At 36.6% G+C, this 18,946-nt stretch overlaps 1 protein-coding gene and 1 long non-coding RNA gene across 3 annotated transcripts in view; one reads left to right on the top strand and one right to left on the bottom strand.

Annotated features, from left to right (window-relative positions):
- MAN2A1 (mannosidase alpha class 2A member 1) overlaps positions 1 to 10,287 on the top strand; it is a 208,371-nt gene extending 198,084 nt beyond the window's left edge. For both annotated transcript variants that reach the window (XM_038402274.2, XM_043514896.1), the window contains exons 21-22: positions 8,192 to 8,302; positions 9,739 to 10,287. In XM_038402274.2, coding sequence (XP_038258202.1) covers positions 8,192 to 8,302; positions 9,739 to 9,891 — 264 coding nt within the window. In that variant the 3' untranslated portion in view covers positions 9,892 to 10,287. The remainder of the gene's footprint in view (positions 1 to 8,191; positions 8,303 to 9,738) is intronic.
- A 503-nt stretch (positions 10,288 to 10,790) lies between these two features.
- On the bottom strand, positions 10,791 to 18,259 carry LOC122460287. Its single transcript, XR_006281520.1, has 2 exons — positions 11,172 to 18,259; positions 10,791 to 11,107 (listed from the first exon to the last, which is right to left on the bottom strand). It is a non-coding gene; the product is annotated as an uncharacterized LOC122460287 (long non-coding RNA).
- Positions 18,260 to 18,946: the final 687 nt, after the last annotated feature.

Here is an 18,946-nt window from a genome sequence, read left to right on the forward strand (position 1 = left end):
TTGCTGCTTTCACCTACCCTCTTAACCATGATTTTTTTTAACCGAAGAAGACCTTTTTCCTGACTGTGGAGTTGGTGGGTGGAGATTGGCATCTAATAAAGCCTTTGTAAACAATTCCCAATTATCCTTCATATTTTATGCTTTAATATTTCCTCCAACTTAGTTTTGCTCATAATTGTTTTTAGCTTTGGGAAATTGTCCATTTTTAAAGCAACAAGTGTATATATTACTGGTCAGGAGTATATTTTGTTTGCACATAGCAAATGAAATTAGATTATGATCACTTGAATCAAGGCAGCCATCAGTTTTAATTCAGTGATCTTAAATCTTTATCCATCAGAATGAAATCTAATATAGAATTATCTGGAGATGGTTGCAGTGTTTAAGTTAAGTTATCTATAATTTTTAGAAATGCCCAGGATATTTTACACCAGCATGAGACCTCCTCCAACATGTGTGCCCTTGATTGAAATCCCCCATAATTTTTTCGGCATATTCTATATAGATGTTGAATGTGCTGCTTGTCCTATTTCCTCATCTGATTTGCACAGCAAATCGCACCTGTGCCCCTTTTTGTTATTTATCAGACAGTACATTGATATATAAGCATAATAGGTCCTGTCATTCTGAAGTATCAATAACTCTAGAACAAGTAATATTATCTTTAATGTGAGGGGGCCCGTGTCTTCCTCTTCTGCCCACATCCTTTCCTGTAGAGGGCTATTTAGTGATTTTAATATTAACAAACTCCCATGATGTTCAACAGGATATGTGGAATCAATAGCGACTTGTTTTCTTCTAGTTCAAAGACTTTGTTCCCCTCACATGAGCCTCAAGGACTTAGTATGTGGGGGTAAGTGTTCACCAGAATGTGAGATGTATACATGAGCCCAGCCCACATCAGCCCTTTGGTGCAGGACCCACCACCTTCTTGGGAGTTAAATTTATAACTGACAACTCCAGGATCTACTCTTTCAAGCCACTGTTCCCTCAGATTTATTTTGACAATGTCATTTACAACAGCTCAATTCATAAATTTACTTAGCACTAATTTTGTGATTCTGGATATGTCTACACTGCAGTTAAAAAGTTGTGGCTGTCCTGTGCCAGCTGACTTTGGCGCTCGGGGTTTAGGCTGAGGAGCTGTTTAATTGTGGTGTAGATGTTGGGGCGCAGGCTGCAGCCTGAGCCTTGGGATCCTAGAGCCTGGATTCCATCCAAGGCTGAATGTCTACACTACAATTAAACAGCCCGAGCCTGCAAGCCTGAGTCAACTGGCACAGGCCTGCCATGGGTTTTTAATTGCAGTCTAGACATACCCATAGAGGCCAAAGCAAACACTCCTTTCCAGAGAGAAATTTGCTAGCCTCATTTGTGTGTTATAGCCCTCCTACAAAGGTTCATGTGTTCAATCAGTACTTTATAGAGGGCTCCAGGGCAGTAATGATATGGCACTTGCAAAGTGTAAATCTGCAGAGGCAGTATGCAAAGCGCATAACAGTTGTAGGTATGAAACCTTCCTTTTCCACAGCAAAAACTGCATTACCCAGTGAAATGAATTTCGTGAACAAAGAAACAGCCTTTTTAGTTTAAGAAAATTCAAAGTGAAAATGATAAATGTCATGACTTTCATAGATACTATGGTCAGAAGGGACGATTCTGATCATCTAGTCTGACCTCCTGCACAATGCAGGCCACAGAATCTCACCCACCCACTCCTGCGAAAAACCTCACCTATGTCTGAGCTATTGAAGTCCTCAAATCGTGGTTTAAAGACTTCAAGGAGCAGAGAATCCTCCATCAAGTGACCCATGCCCTATGCTATAGAGGAAGGTGAAAAACCTCCAGGGCCTCTTCCAATCTGCCCTGGAGGAAAATTCCTTCCCAACCCCAAATATGGCGATGAGCTAAACCCTGAGCATATGGGCAAGATTCACCAGTCAGATGCTACAGAAAATTCTTTCCTGGGTAACTCCGATCCCACCCATCTAATATCCCATCTCAGGGGATTAGGCCTATTTACCATGAATATTTAAAGATCAATTAATTACCAAAATCGTGTTATTCTATCATACCATCTCCTCCATAAACTTACCGAGTTTAATCTTAAAGCCAGATAGATCTTTTGCCCCCATTGCTTCCCTTGGAAGGCTATTCCAAAACTTCACTCCTCCGATGGTTAGAAACCTTTATCTAATTTCAAATCTAAACTTCCCAATGACCAGTTTATATCCATTTGTTCTTGTGTCCACATTGGTACTGAGCTTAAATAATTCCTCTCCCTCTCCGGTATTTATCCCTCTGATATATTTATAGAGAGCAATCATATCTCCCCTCAACCTTCTTTTAGTTAGGCTAAACAAGCCAAGCTCCTCAAGTCTCCTTTCATAAGACAAGTTTTCCATTCCTCAGATCATCCTAGTCGCCCTTCTCTGTACCTGTTCCAGTTTGAATTCATCCTTTTTAAACATGGGAAACCAGAACTGCACACAGTATTCCAGGTGAGGTCTCACCAGTGCCTTGTATAGTGGTACTAAAACCTCCTTATCCCAACTGGAAATACCTCTCCTGATGCATTCCAAGACTGCATTAGTTTTTTTCACAGCCATATCACATTGACAGCTCATAGTCATCCTATGATCAACCAATAATCCAAGGTCCTTCTCCTCCTCCGTTACTTCTAATTGATGCGTCCCCAGCTTATAACTAAAATTCTTGTTATTAATCCCTAAATGCATAACCTTACACTTCTCACTATTAAATTTCATCCTATTACTATTACTCCAGTTTACAAGGTCATCCAGAGCCTCCTGTATGATATCCCGGTCCTTCTCTAAGTTGGCAATACCTCCCAGCTTTGTATCATCTGCAAACTTTATTATCACACTCCCCCTTTTTGTGCTGAGGTCAGTAAAAAAAGATTAAATAAGATTGGTCCCAAAACCGATCCCTGAGGAACTCCACTGGTAACCTCCCTCCAGCCTGACAGTTCACCTTTCAGTAGGATCCGTTGTAGTTTCCCCTTTAACCAGTTTCTTATCCACCTTTCAATGTTCATATTGATCCCCATTTTTTCCAATTTAACTAATAATTCCCCATGTGGCACAGTATCAAATGCCTTACTGAAATCTAGGTAAATTAGATCCACTGCGTTTCCTTTGTCTAAAAATCTGTTACTTTCTCAAAGGAGGAGATCAGGTTGGTTTGGCACAATCTACCTTTTGTAAAACCATGTTGTATTTTGTCCCATTTACCATTGACTTCAATGTCCTTAACTACTTTCTCCTTCAAAATTTTTTCCAAGACCTTGCATACTACAGATGTCAAACTAACAGGCCTGTAGTTACTCGGATCACATTTTTTTCCTTTCTTAAAAATAGAAACTATGTTAGCAATTCTCCAATCATACGGTACAACTCCTGAGTTTACAGATTCATTAAAAATTCTTGCTAATGGGCTTGCCAATTCCTTTAATATTCTTGGATGAAGATTATCTGGGCTCCCCGATTTAGTCCCATTAAGCTGTTTGAGTTTCGCTTCTACCTCAGATATGATAATATCTACCTCCATATTAAGATCCTCTTTAGTTTTATTAAAGACTGAGGCAAAGTATTTGTTTAGATATTGTTTAGACATGCCTAGATTATCCTTAACCTCCACTCCATCCTCAGTGTCTAGTGGTCCCACTTCTTCTTTCTTTGTTTTCTTCTTATTTATAGGCTATAGAATCTTTTACTATTGGTTTTAATTCCCTTTGCAAGGTCCAACTCTACTCGACTTTTAGCCTGTCTCACTTTATCCCTACGTGTTCTGACCTCAATAAGGTAGCTTTCCTTGCTGATCCCTCCCATCTTCCACTCCTTGTAGGCTTTCTGCTTTTTCTTAATCACCTCTCTGAGATGCTTGCTCATCCAGCTTGGTCTACAACTCCTTCCTATGAATTTTTTCCTCTTTCTTGGGATGCAGGCTTCCGAAAGCCTCTGCAGCTTTGATTTAAAGTAATCCCAGGCCTCCTCTACCTTTAGATCCATAAATTCTTCAGTCCAATCCACTTCCCTAACTAATTTCCTTAATTTTTGAAAGTCAACCCTTTTGAAATCAAAAACCCTAGTTACAGATATATTTTTGTTAATCCTTCCGTTCAGTTTGAACTGAATTAGCTCATGATCACTTGAACCAAGATTATCCCTTACAACCATTTCTTCTATGAGGTCCTCACTACTCACCAAAACCAAATCTAAAATGGCATCCCCTCTAGTCGGTTCAGCAACTATTTGATGAAGGAATCCATCAGCTATCACATCTAGGAAAATCTGAGCCCTATTATTATTACTAGCACTGGTCCTCCAGTCTATATCTGGGAAGTTAGTCTCCCATGATTACGCAGTTTCCGCTTTTTAGCTAACCTACAAAACATATTTATCTGCAATTATAAATTCTTTTGCACCACTCTAGCTGTCGATGCATATTTTAGAGAAGTTATAGTATGTTACAATTTTACATATTAAAAAGAGTGTTCAATTACAGAATTACAAGGAAAGCATTATGTAGATTTAAGACAGCAGAAATCAAAATAAGTCCATGAAAGAACAAGTGAGAAAAATCCTATGATAAAATGTTGTTTCCATTTTAAATTCTTTTCCTCTAAGGAAAAAATGGTAATACCTAATATTGTAAAACATCAACCTTCATGTCATACTGCCTCAGGGATATGGAACATTTCTTTAAAAAAAAAAAAAAAAAAGTGGATTGATGTAAAATGTGATACTATAAATAAATTGGTTTTCAACATTAATGTTTTTTTAAATATTGCTTTAGAGCAAATGTGTATCTTTATAGTGTTGCTTAAACTTCCCAATAAATGACTATAAGTCTTACGGTAATCACTTGAAAATTGTTTAAATGGCCCTTCTCCTTCACTCAGATCAAAATCTTAGCAGTGTTGCCCTGGGTTACTGCGTATGAGAATTCATGGCACAGGGCTTTTTTGTTTTTGCTTTTTTCAGCCAAGAACCTGACAATGTTAAACTGTTGAGGGTTCAAAATTAAATCTGTGTTGAAGGGTTGGCAGCTATACAGAAAAGTTGGGAGATTTGATAGTGCAGTAGCTTAGCAATTTTTGTCCCATAGTAATGTGTAAAATTTTACAGGACTGAGGATATTTAATTTTTATTGAAGGCTGAGAAGAGTAAAGTAGAGTTTCATACATTAATCATAGCAAGCCAAATTCATAAGTGATGTATAGGATGTTGTAAGTTTGATTCCGTTCTACTCAGTCACTCCCCTAGACCTAATGACGCTCAGTCTAATTTACATGCTGAGATGGGGTAAGGAGGTATAGATTAAAGTAGAGGGAAGGCAATTTTTACACCATCCCATTGAATAAATTAGACCTACTTAGACTCCTTTACACATTGGTAGAATGGTTATATACAAATAGTTCTAGGTAAGGGTATGTCTGCATTGCACAGTCCTTGCAGCAGCATGTAGAATACATACATTGCACACCCCCTCGTCCCCCAGCATAGCCATGTAGATGGTGAGGCACTGCTTAAGTGAGGAAAGACACATGTATCACAGCTCTCTACATGCTAAGCAGTGCCTGTCCCTGTCTCCCACTGCAATGCAAGACTCTGTTAGGATGGAGGCTTCAGCGAAAGGCTCTAGCAGCTCCCTGTTGCCAGAACCTTTTCCTGCTGCCTCCCTCCTACGAGAGACTTTTACTGCATTGTGTAGCTATACCCTGCAGTGTGGAAGTAGCCTGCATTTTGCTGTGGTGTCTTAGCTACACCTTTCCTACATGCTGAAGCAAGTGTTCTGCAGCATAAGCATAGCCTATATGATTACTAAATCATAGACATGCCTATACTTTACTTGAAGTCCATTCATTAACATGTAATTGTTTTTATTAATACGTTTTTATTTTAATAGATTCAAATTCTTAATGAGGATAATTTTTAATTTAAAACGAAGTTGAAATATCCATACCATCATTTGTTATGCAGATGACTACAAGATAAGTCCACTGGATGACTGACTTGTCATTTCTAGCATCACTTCACTCCTATAGGAAGTCAGGCTTCTGCGCCATGAATTTTAAATAATGTTTCTCAAACCTGCTCTTTACACAGACCTTGTTGTTTTGTGTGCAAAACAAAAATGTTTTGTCTAGTTTTCTGAGTGTAACTTAATTAACTTTGAAATTACATTTTGAACTAATACTAAGTGTGGTATTTCATAGTTAGAAACTCAATATTGATTAATTATTTTATCCCATTTATTCTTATTATTTTGGTCAATAATATATTAATACCACATTTTGTGTTCAAATGGCAAGAAATGGAAGGGTCTTATCAGATACCTTTCTGCTCAATTAAAGGACAAGTTATCTTTATTCATTCCCTCCCTTTCCTTTTATACCTCCATTCCTTTGCAAAGTGGGTGAAAGTGCACTGACATTCCTGCTAAAATATATGGTACGTGTTCATTGATGGATTTTAAGACTTGATAGAATGCATGGACTTAATTATTGAACAGCAGCATGGTTGTAGGATAGGTACTCTAAAAATGACTATACTTTCGTATTTTACTGTTTCATAAACACATTAAATGTAAATTTCGTGTTTTGCAGCATTTGTTGACTTACAGTCTGGTTTTGAATACATTAATAGAAATACTTAATGGGGAAGAACTAATGAAAGAAAGAATAAATTGACTCTGGTTTTGTGAAATTAGTACCAATAATTTGCTTAGAGCTAGCTGGAAAAATGTCCAATTTTTGAAAAAATCTTTTGCCCCTAAAAGGCAGAGCCAGGAAGCCTGGGCACCATAATTCTGTGGTAACTCACTTGGTGGGCTGTGGAGGTGAGAGGAAGGTGGTTGACCTGGCAGAAATTAGGTGGATTTCCATTGCCTGCCTGATTTCCATTGAAAGTTTCCCCAAAATCTACACATTTCCGCAGAAAAGTTAATTGTCAACAAATCTGCATCTTCCAATGGAAAAGAGTTTTGTCAGAAAAATTCTGATTAGCTCTAAAATTGTACCAAATGCTTAGGCTCAGTGGCCAAAAAAAGTATATTTGTACATAAAAATTACATGTGTTGGTGTTTTCCTGTCTGTTGCCCTTTCCTGCATGATTTGTCATTTGAGTTTATAAATTCTTTAAAGCAGGTACATTCTGCTAAAGCTGGTCAGGAATTTTCCAGTGCAAAGTTTTTTCCTTCAGTAAACACCAATTCATTGAAATCAAAATGTTCTGTGGACATGTGTTAATGTCTATGAAACTTTTGATGAAAACCAGGCAGGTGTCCTTCAGTTTCCAGCTGTGTACTCTGCCAGCTTGGTTGCCTGGCTCCTCTGAAGCCAGCCAGGCTCCTTGGGAGCACTGGGAGCATGTTTCATTTCTGAAAAAAAATATTACAGAAGTTCACTTTCATGAAAAATTTTGGAGTTTTGGCTTTTCATTCCAATTTGGGAATTATTTCCCAGACAGCTGTACTGTCTTTCTTTGTTTTTGCAGAGTCCCTATTAAGCTGGGTTCTGATTGAGGCTTTTTTTATGCTACTGTAATATAAGAAATTATTACTAATAATTGTGATGATTATTATTTGAAGAGGCTTTATATATTAGATCAAACACAAATGAGTTTCAATGAGTACCTGAATTCTCGCATATTCCCTCTTGAGGGTTCAGGGCCCATGTACCAAGCTGCACAGTTAATCTCATAGTTGTACATTATTGATCATAGTTTCTAGTACGCTTTGTAATCTATTAGTAGTTAGGTTTCTAAGCCTAAAGTGTTAAAGCTTGGCAGGGACCAAAGTCATGGTCAGTAATTAAACCTGGAGGTGTGCTTGCATAATTATGAAGCCTTTACTTCCTTGCTTATTCTGGGAAGCCTGTCAATACAGCTATTACCACTACATTTAAATTTGGGACCAGGTTTTTCAGATATTTGAAAAATAAAGAATATTTTTAAAAATCATCTTGCTGCCGATTCTTGCACATTCAGTCTTTTTTACAACTGTTACATGAAATGTGTTCTGTTGGTTTAGGGAGAATGGTATTCATAACATAAGTGGCCCAGAGGTCAAATGCTAATGATAAGTCTGAGATTCTAAAAGTCTCCTGTTTGCAGGTCTCCTGTAGCATTTAGTTTCCAAGGTACATTTACATTTTGTTTGTTTGCAGGCAGATTCTGGGCCATCTGATGAAGCAGCCTTGATCCTTCACAGAAAAGGATTTGACTGTAAATTTTCAAACAAAGACACAGGGCTATTATGCTATACTACTCAGGGAAAGGTATGTTGAAATATTAGAAGATTTTTAGCTTATAAGATAATTTTTGCATGCACACTTAATTTAAAATGCTTTAGAACAGTTACGTTATGAATTCTGGTTTAACATGTATTTATTTATTTGTTTATTTAAAATGTCATATTTTCAGGATGCTTGCGATTTAATGCCTTTTGAAAGCCAAGTAACATGTTCTATATTGGCAATTATATGAAGATTCTGATGCGTGTAGGTTAATTAGGCATTGGCAAGTAAAAGCACCCTTGTAAAACATTGCCATAAACTTCCAGGTTAGAGTTCAGTCTTATTAACTTTCTGTAAATATGATTTTAAACAAAAAGCTACTATTTGAAATGATTTTACTACAGAAATACTTACATTTAAAACTGCATAATATATTTGTCATCTTCACATATGATTAGTCAACATAAATATGAATTCTCCCATGTGAATGCTGCCTTGAAGGTTGCTGCAAACATCATAGCAACCTAAGCATTTCTATCAACTTCTCTGTGTATCTAGGTATTTTTATGGTCCACATCTCTGTGGTATCTGAACACTGCACAAACATTAATGAATTTACAATCTCTGATTCTTTGATTATGTAAGCAGGTTGGGTGGGGGTGAGGGGTCATAGAACTTTGTCTGGTGGTAATGAATCCATAAAATTCACAGAGTAGGTTTAATCCAACCTGGAAGTAGTTTACTGAAGGGTTGTCTGGAAGGTTAGTGGGGCAAGATTAAATGTTTTCTTGATTAAAATTTTCATTACAATATTGCCAAACATAATGCTTATAATCAAACCTCTTGTGTATTGATACATTTTCATTAGCTGCTTTCAAATGTGACACACAGTGACTAGTGTCTAAATGGGTTCTTTCTAGCATAATTTATAACATTTTAAATATGGTCAGTTAGAAATTTTCAATGACTTTGGTGTTATGATTCCCTGTCATGCATGCTGTTGCCTGTAATGAGATGTGACATAACTTAATTTTAAACCTTTATAATTATCATTAACTTGGGTCTTGTCTACACGTTTCTGCAGTATGCAGTAATTGCAATTGCAATACAAGTTTGAAAGCCAATTTTAAAGTAACTAAGGGCTTGTCTACATGATGCGGCAGTGCACACTAGGGTGTTGCACACTGACTGGTCTGTGTTGACCTTGCTGATGCATACTAAAAGTTGCTTAGTGCACATTCATGTAGTACTGTTTCAAACAGCACTACATTAATGTGTAGTGGGGAACTTGTAATGCACACCAGCAGGGTCAACACAGGCCAGTTAGTGTGCAGTACTCGTGTGCATTAGAATTTATAGAGCCATAGTGCGCATTGCTATATCATGTAGACAAGCTCTTAGTTACTTTAAAATTGGCTTTCAACTTGTATTAAATTTTCTAAATATCATTGACTTTTATTTAATTTTGTATTTTTCAGATAAAGGTGCAAAAACTCTTTAATAAGCTAATCGTTGAAAGTCTTATACCTACATCTTTATCTTTGATGCATTCGCCTCCAGATGCCAGAAATATTAGTGAGATCAATATGAATTCTATGGAGATAAATACGTTCCGGATTCGACTGAGATGAAACCTGGCTTTAATATTCATATAGTGAAGAGGAATCTGCAGTTATATTTCCTCTAAGTTTGACGTGCAATAAAGAAGCACATTGTTATTCCAGCTTCTGGATACTGTGAGAAAACATGCATTCTAGAATTATTTTTTTGACCAACACAGTGAATAGCCATGTTGCAAACAACTTTTTTGTTTTTACATAAAATACCAACATCAGTATAAGTTAACGCAACACATGAAGAAATTTCTAAGGTTGTTAACCTCTCGACAACAAATTGAATCTCAGGTTAAATGCTAATTAATGGTTTCTGGGGTTTTTTGTTTTTGAAGGGAGAGGAAGTGGGACTTAAATGACTTGTTTTGCTGATCCTTGATTAATTTATTTACAAATAATTGCAATGTTGAAATCCCTAATACAGCTTGGAACTGAAATGGAATAAAAAGCTCTTGTGTAATAGCTAATGTCCAAATATTTGAAACCATTTATACAAGTGACAGAAATCTCAATTTTTTCCATATTGAATTTCAATTTATTCAATGGGATGGAGACTTGAATTCTGTGGTAAAGTGAAAGACAGCAGACTTTGTATTGTAAGCGATGGTAGATTTTAACACTTTTTGCCCTACCATCACTTTGTGAATTTCATAGCTTAAGAAAAGATAGAATTTCAAATTAATCCTGCAATGGAAAATTATAGAAATTATTTAATAAAAGTCCCATTTTGTTACTTGACACATTGGGATATGTGCAATTATTCCATTATCATATACAATAAAAAAGTAAATCTGTAATAATCATGATTACAAGATTTTTTACAAAACTCATTTGGATACTGATGTTCTCTGAAATGGGTTTTCTATACCAAGATTATCATATCAAGATAAATGTGCCTTATTTTTTAATGTGTCCTGTTACTATTTTACTGTCCACATCACTGTTTTGGGGAAAAGGGTAGTTTATATAATACTTAAACTGTGTGTCTTCTATTTGACCATGCTGGCCACACTCTGATCTATGTCCTCCGGCACCAAATTTGTGCTGTGTTTTTCTGAACATTTTGACTATTTGAATGTACTGAAATGATGTCATAAAACAAAATATTGGAAGACTAAGGAATATTGTAATATTCTAATTCAGCCACTGTCAAGGAAACTGCAACTTGATGCAGAGAATTGATAGTGTGTAAGACATAGTTTGCAAAACCCATCATACAATAAGAAAAGGAGTACTTGTGGCACCTTGGAAGACTAACAAATTTATTTGAGCGTAAGCTTTCGTGAGCTACAGCTCACTTGCATTTCACAGATTGTGGTAAACGGTGCATTGAAAATCACGTGCCTATATTTTAAAAATGCCACTCTTCAAACCTAATACTCATGCTTACATATGCTGTCAGTGTTTACCTTATTGAGGAATATCTTCTTACTTCTCTCACTTCATTTTCACCATATCAAGTATTTTGCATTGAGTGCTGAAGCCATGTGAGTATGAAAATTCTATTTCCCTGAATACAGCTACTGTTTACAATTAAAATATACTAATTTGCATCTGAGTATTATTCCCTTTACTGATCTTCCTTAATCTTTGTACCTCTGACTTCATTTTGCTTAGGCTTTATTTATCCATTTATCAGTGATTTTCTTAATATTAATAGATGATAAATCCTCTTAACTGGAAAAGACATACTATCTGCTAACTCTAAAATTGACCACTGTACTATTTTAATTAGATAACTTTGGTGCTGTGGTATATCCATTTATATCGTGTAGCCATACATCCAACTTCAAACATAAAATTAAATTTTTATCTTTTTTTGTATGTACTGTCATGGTTTGGATCTCTCTTTATCATGATTGCATAATTCATAATTAGTTCAATCTGCTAAATATTTTGTACTTAAAAGTAGAATATTTAGCAGAATCTGGTGTGAATTATGTCAAGGATATATTGACCACTAACCGTTTATAAAAAGTGAGAATTGTATTTGAGGGTATATAGAACAGTAAATTGATGTTTTCATGCAATAAACATGTACTGTAAATTTTCTTGGTTACAGTATTTGATTTTTTCCCCCCTTTTTAGTTGAAATTTACAATCTTTAGACTTGCCAGCAGAAAATTGTGGCAACATTTTCTATTTTTGTTGCATATGTAAGTGAGAAATCTTCTGAGCACTCTGTGCATTCTGTGCAAAGAGGATATTCAAAATATCTTAAATTCTGTTAAGTAGAAAATTAAAATTTTGATGCAATACATTTTAAAGTATTCTTGCCTATTGGACTTGTTTCCAAAGGATCTGTTTCAATATAATTAAACAATGAATTGTATCAGTTTTTCATTTGTCACCAGCTGTACAATCATAATGCCTGAATACTCCTTAACCAGCAGACTTCTGCTTTGTTCCAGTAATTTTAATTTTTTTTATCAGGGGGAAAAACTTAAATGCCTTCTGTTTAAGTTACAAGTTTTGGTAAGTTATGACTTTGAGTCAATTTGGGGCCCAATGTTGAACTCCTTACCTCAATCAAAACTTCCACCAAAGTCAGCAAGCAGAGATTTTGCTTAGGTGATCAATTCAAGATTGGGCTCTTGCCTTTTTTCCATACCTCCTGTGAATGGTTACTCAATACTTGAATTGTATTATTGCAGTTTTGGTGACATTTTTGGTTTTCTGTGCATTCACCATATATACACCATCCAATTAATCATATTCTTTTACATTTTTTCTAATTTTCATAGCTACACTGGTAGTTAAGAGACCCAAGTATCCTTATTTTCCACAAATATGGATTTAAAGAAAATGCTGTTCAGGATATGGTTTCAAACATTGTAATTATTTTCCAGACCAGAGTTGTACCTGTCCTGAGATTTTTTTACATTCCCTTATCTTAAATGTCTTTGAATTTTCTTGTTCATTCTGTCTCTGAAACAAACTGATTTAAATGGAAGGTTTTTGATATTTTCTCTTGGAAGGTTTTATATCTTTTTGGGGAAATGGAATATAAGATCTCTAATAAAAGATAACCTTATGGTGATATGCTGTCTGTGTCATCAATGCCTTGACCACAATTGATTAAAAACAGAAGATATAGGTGATTTAAAATGGTTGAGGCTTCAGTAACATTTGATGGGTATAAGGATTTTCTGTTGTGAAATACATTGCTAGTGAAGGACACCTAAAGCCCTTCATTTTCAGTTTTTATTTTGTTTAAAATTTCCCAGGAATGTATCTGTGTTTGTTACAAAAATTAAAAACACTTGAAAATCAGTGTGAAAACTAACTTTACAGTTTTCTAAGTAAATATCATTCTCTTCTCCTGATTTTTTTTTAACTTTTTCAAAAATCCCTTTGTTGTAAAACATCAGATGATTTTTTGTTTTTTGACCCATTTTGACGTGAAAAGTAATTCACTAACTTAGATTCGCTTTCCATGCTGATAACTATCCTTGCTATCTATAAAGCTGGTAGTATATATGTGGTGGACATGGGATTGACAGCAATATGGACCCCAACGCTCGAGTCTTTCTGGTACTTCTGAGCCAACACCCTCTTTTGGACGGAGAGATGGCATATCAGTAACTTGGTTACAGAGTCTTCATCTCTCTTGGAGCGAGCCTGGAAGTGGAAAAGGTGGAAGAGGCAGCATGAGGAGATGGCGCCCTTGTCTCCCACACCTCTTCTCCTTCGGGGCCCGCTCCAGGGGGAGAGATGTGGCTCAGTACCCTGGGTGGTCCAGGCTGCCAAGCATCCATGCCTCCTTCTGGAGCAGGGAGATAGGTCTAGGGAGTTCTGGCACTTCCAAAATACAATGAAAATCAGTTTAAAAAAATAAAGAACAAAAAAAATCAACAACCCCATAATGGCTTTTGTGAAAACTAGGAATAAAAATGGTAAAAATAAATAAAAACTGAAAATGAAGGGCCTTGAGGAGGATGTCTCATTCAGTATTCTCTGGTGCCAAGTAAATAAAGGATGGATACTAATTTCAGAAAACTAAATATATGTGACTTCTGACCAGAGAAAATGAGGAAAAGACTTAATTCAAAAGGAGATGCTCTGTAATATCAAAAAGGAAAATGTTGCACCAAGTAACAGAATGAGTGTCTTTAAAATATTTTAGAGTTGTTTTCTAATAAGATTTAAGAGAAGAATTCAGCTCAGTTCTGTTTTTATGCATTTGAGAGTGATAAAGTGGTGACTACTCCCAATTTACTTCAGCAACTTCATTAAGTAAATTAACAAGTGCAGACTGTTGGAAAATGCAGTCAACATGACAGTACACTAACTGGATTCTATTTTTTTACATTAAAATGATTATGAATGTCTTGCATTTTCTAAAGAGAACTACACCAGGCAACCACTTATTTGTGACACCTTTAATTGGAACAGATGTTTGCTTTATTAGGACGTCTCCCAAGGAGCTGATTTAGCTTAATGATAGTGAATAGCAATGGATGCTGTTTATTTGAGACAGAATTAGCATAACATTGTCTTAATGGGGAACACATTCAGCCAGAGCCAAAAGGTTAACTGATGTTTAACCAGGTGGTAAGAAAATATAAAATTCCAAGCTCCAGGATTTTAAACTAGAAGTTAGAGAAACAACATGAATGGTGTACGCTGCAGTGTGTGGCATGCACTACACTGGGCACATGCTGATTGATTGATTGTGGAGTACCAAAGCACCCTTTTTAAGATCACCTTACTGTGGAATCATAATTGGTTACAGATAGTTTACCAGTGATGGAGCAAATAATGTTTTCTCCTTTCAAAATGATTTGTTTTTGTTCAGCACCATCAGAAAAGTAATGTGGGAGCTCACATGGATGCCACTTACAAATAAAGCATTCGGGAGTAGGATTTAAAGCAATGGTCTCCAAATTGTGGTCATGGACCACTTGCTATTGATTCATGGAGAGCTGGCTAGTCGTCTGCTGATGCTGGGGCACAGGATGACCATGAAACAAGAAAGGGATCGTACTTCCACCCATCCTTCCTTTCTTGTCAGTTTTAAGCTGCAGTCTTTTGAACCATGTTAAAGTAATCTCTTCTTTTGGTGAGGATTATAGCATATTGATCTTGCTGGCTCATTACTGGATGCTTTCTAACCATCCAGAGTGAACTGAAGGGAAAGGACTGTTACCTATTTCAAAACCTGGTCAGTAGAGACCTCCACAATGCCAAGAGAATAGGAAAGAGGTCACAAGGGATCAGGCTTGGCAGAGAACAAGAAGCTGCACATGAACTCTAGCCTAGGTGTTAACTGTCAGAGACAAGGCTGGGCAGGCAACAGCCTTAGAGCTGTGACTGAGAAACTGAGAGCTGAACAGTAAACCAGCCTGTTGTGGGAAGGAGTTGCAGCAATAGGATACAGCACAGTGGCCTGCAGGCAGAAGTGTTAACTTATCATGTGAACACCAGGACCATGCAGATGGGCCAACAAGACTGGACAGAAGAATTGAGCTCTAACCACTTGGGTCTGCGGGCCATTGTTTCATTCCTTTGTGAGAGGAAAAGACAAGAACTATCCCTGGTACTGAGCCTGAAGATCCCTATGGATCTTTATACCCAGGTACTGGACTGCCCAAGGAGCTAGCATAGTAATTTTAAGTTGATGAGTATTGTTGCAGTAAAGGTAATTATACCAAGGTTGCTTGCACCTTTTATTTTCTGGGAGCCCTAGTAAAGTAAATACTCTGTTATCTGGACTCTATTTATGGTGAGCCACCCAGGTATAGAGCCTGTACAGCCTAGTGTTCAGAGTGTGCAAGTGCTTGCATTCAAGCTTATGGTGCTCAGAGCACATCTCCTAGACACCTAGAGGGGATTGGTGTATCACAATAGTTGGTTGCAGTGGGTCAGTTTTTTAGAATCCCATCTTGATAAATTGGATTACTTGATTCAGTTCATGGTCTGAGAGAGCATCTCCTGTTTAGGTAGGGATATGAGCTGAACTCAAAAAGAAGGATTTTAAGAGGGGAGTAGAAGGTCCTTCCTGACACTAAAATTGAGAAGAGCAATATAGGGAGGAGCAGCATCTCCAAGGGGACAGTTTTTTCATTAGCTCTATATTAGTAGCTTGCAGGACTAGACAGCAGATTAGATAGCAGGATCTTTTTATAGTGGCATGTCAAAAGTCTGACTCTGTAAGGTGGCATGCCAATAAAGAGCATCAGAGAACTCAACCATCTACAAAACAAAGGGGAACTCTCATCCAAAGTGGGTGAGTGCACAGAGAATATACTCAGAAAATTCCAGTTACAGGTGAGTAACCTTCCTTTCCCTTTCTGAAACATCATTGTTGACAGTAAAGTCAACATATTATATTTGAGAATCATCAAAATCTGCAAATATGGGTGCTTCATATCTCCATATTGGAGATATGTATGTGAAAAAGATGTGTACATATTTTTAAAGATAGTGTGAAAGTACTGTCCAGTATATTTCACACTTGGCCTGCTGGTATAATTTCCAAAGAAATAGCTGTCTTTAGATAACTGCTTTGATTTCTGTTGTCAGACTTTAAAATGTGCAGCCTTGTAAAGGGGAGTAAACAAATTCCCCTGACTTATGGCGAATGGCTTTGAGTGGCAGCTAACTGCATATGGTAAGAGAAACTATATAGATCAAACTTAGTCTGTTGTATAATTTGGCACAATTCCTTTATCCTTGCGGTATTTGGCTATATGGATTTAAGGAACAAATAGCATAAAAGTTTTGATAAATGGTATCAATTTATCTCCTTGAAAAGATGTATTCAAAACATAAGCTTAACAGAGGACCCTAGACATCATTCATATTGGGGAACTCTTGAGGTATAAAGGGGTTTGCTTTATTGGTTCCCGTTCCTCTTCCTTTTTAGGAACTTTTCACAGCAACACTTTAAACATTATACAGATTGTATTCTTAGATTCTGGGTCTAATTGTCATCCTCTTTAATATCTACATTTTATGAACTAATTAGTATTTATCATATATACTGTACTATTGGATTTGATGTTTGGTGTTTAACAAAGTTAAATTACAGTGTATCAATAATATATTGTTTAGATTATTGTACTTCTCCATATGAATTATTTAATAACACAGGTTAATGAGAATATAACACAACAAAGGACTATTTGTTTACTGAATATGACCTCTATAGCTTGTGCTACCCAAAAAAGTAAAAGTTATACTAATGTTTCATGATCACCCATTTCAGAGCTTCAGGTTCATGAGTAAAGATAATATTTCGTCACTGAGGTCACGGATTCCATGATTTTGAGACGTCTGTGAAAGTTCATTCCCATGCCCCAGGGCAGTGAGCTGGAGCTGTCAGCTGGTGGGCCCTGGAACTCTGAGCTGCCAAGGGTGCAGTGAGGGCCCCAGAGCTGTCAGCAGTGGTGGATAGCAGCATGCCCCCCACACACACATAGTGGAGCTCAGGCGTCAGTCGCCTGCCCTTCGAGTCCTCCTCCCTCCCCATAATTTTTAGTAAACATCAGGCAGGTTGCAGGCTTGTGTGAATTTTTCTTTGTCGCCCTCGACCTGTCCGTGGCTTTTACTAAAAATAACTGTGACAAAATTTTGGTTACCTTGGGATGCCCAGGTCACTGAGCCACCATCTCTCCTTCCAGAGCAGACCCAGAAGTGGAAGAAGGTGGAGAAGGCGAAGCTGCCATCTCCTCCTGCTGTCTCCTCCACCTGTTCTTCTTCCAGGCCCACTTCAGGAGAGATGGTGCCTCAGTAACTGGGGTCGCCCAGATTACCAAGCTGCTTTCTTTCTTCTGGGCCAAAAGCTGGGCCAGAATGACTTGAGCTCTGGTGTCCGTATTGTAGACAATCCCAAGTCTATGACGTACACATTACCAGCTTTTACAGATAGTTTGGATAATTATCAGCATTCTAGGAAAATTAAAATTAGTGAACTAATATGAATCAAAAACCAAAAACTGTATCTGACTGTTTCAGAACGTAAGGGTTTTTTTTTTAAATTTAAAACAAAAACAAGATGGAGAGTGATATTTACTCAGAAAACTGAAGTTAATTTTTTGCAATGATTTTCACCTGTTTTTAAATTTTTATAAACATTGGTAAATTCCTAGGAAATTTTAAACAAAATAAAAACTGAAAATGAAGTGCCTTAGTTATAAAACATGCAGTTGTTAAATAATTTAATTAACCAGTTACCTCCTACTGCATTTTGTTCTTTAGTTCTGTGTTCCTTAGCTAAAGTAGAAACTCAGATTATTATAAATTTGAGTTGTATTAGCCAAAATAGCTTTTAATTAAAAAAGAATTGCAGAAAGAAAAATAAAGATGGTTATATGATTGTGTTTACAATGTCGAAATTAAATTCAACATGGGATGTTACAGTTTGTAAGAGATAATAAATCTGTTCAATCAATTCAAGGGCTTATCATACTCTTATTACAAAGACGAGTTCCTAGTTGTGTACTAGTCTGGGTAGGGTGATTTTGGTATCATGGTGGAACTATGGATCCTTCAGTACTGATCCTTATTTATCTTCAAGTTTATATGCCAATATAATTATGGGACTGCTCATGTCAATTCAACCAAAACCATTCTGAAGCAGATACACAAATTTAGACAAGCTATTTTTGTTAAAAAAAAAAAAAAATGTTAATTCAGTTCAACATTACCTTACCAGGTTTTACTCATAGCCAAGCTTTGCCACTTGTACACACACAAGACTATCACACATTAAACCCAAAACATAGTTAAGTAATTATTTTGCAGCTACTCTAACTTCTAGGGAATTTCACTAGTGCTGTAAGCTCGTATGCCACTTTAACTAAAGTTTCAAATCATGGTAAAAGCCCAAGCTGCTGCTTTTGTCGAAGAAGGTCTTGACCATAAATTGTGTAATTTTTGGGTTGAACTCTTTGAAATACTCAGTTGTAGTCAGAGCTAACTGTTGCTGTAGGGAAGCACAATTTCCTATTACAATCAATACTAAGTTTAGCTACTGTATTGAGTTTCTCCAGCCTCAATGTTCTCAATTATTTCTTGATTTAGCATAACTTCTAAACAACTAAGGCTAACCTTGTTAGTAAAAGACAAG

Source organism: Dermochelys coriacea, chromosome 5, assembly GCF_009764565.3.
Source record: "Dermochelys coriacea isolate rDerCor1 chromosome 5, rDerCor1.pri.v4, whole genome shotgun sequence".
NCBI classification, from domain to species: Eukaryota; Metazoa; Chordata; order Testudines; family Dermochelyidae; genus Dermochelys; species Dermochelys coriacea.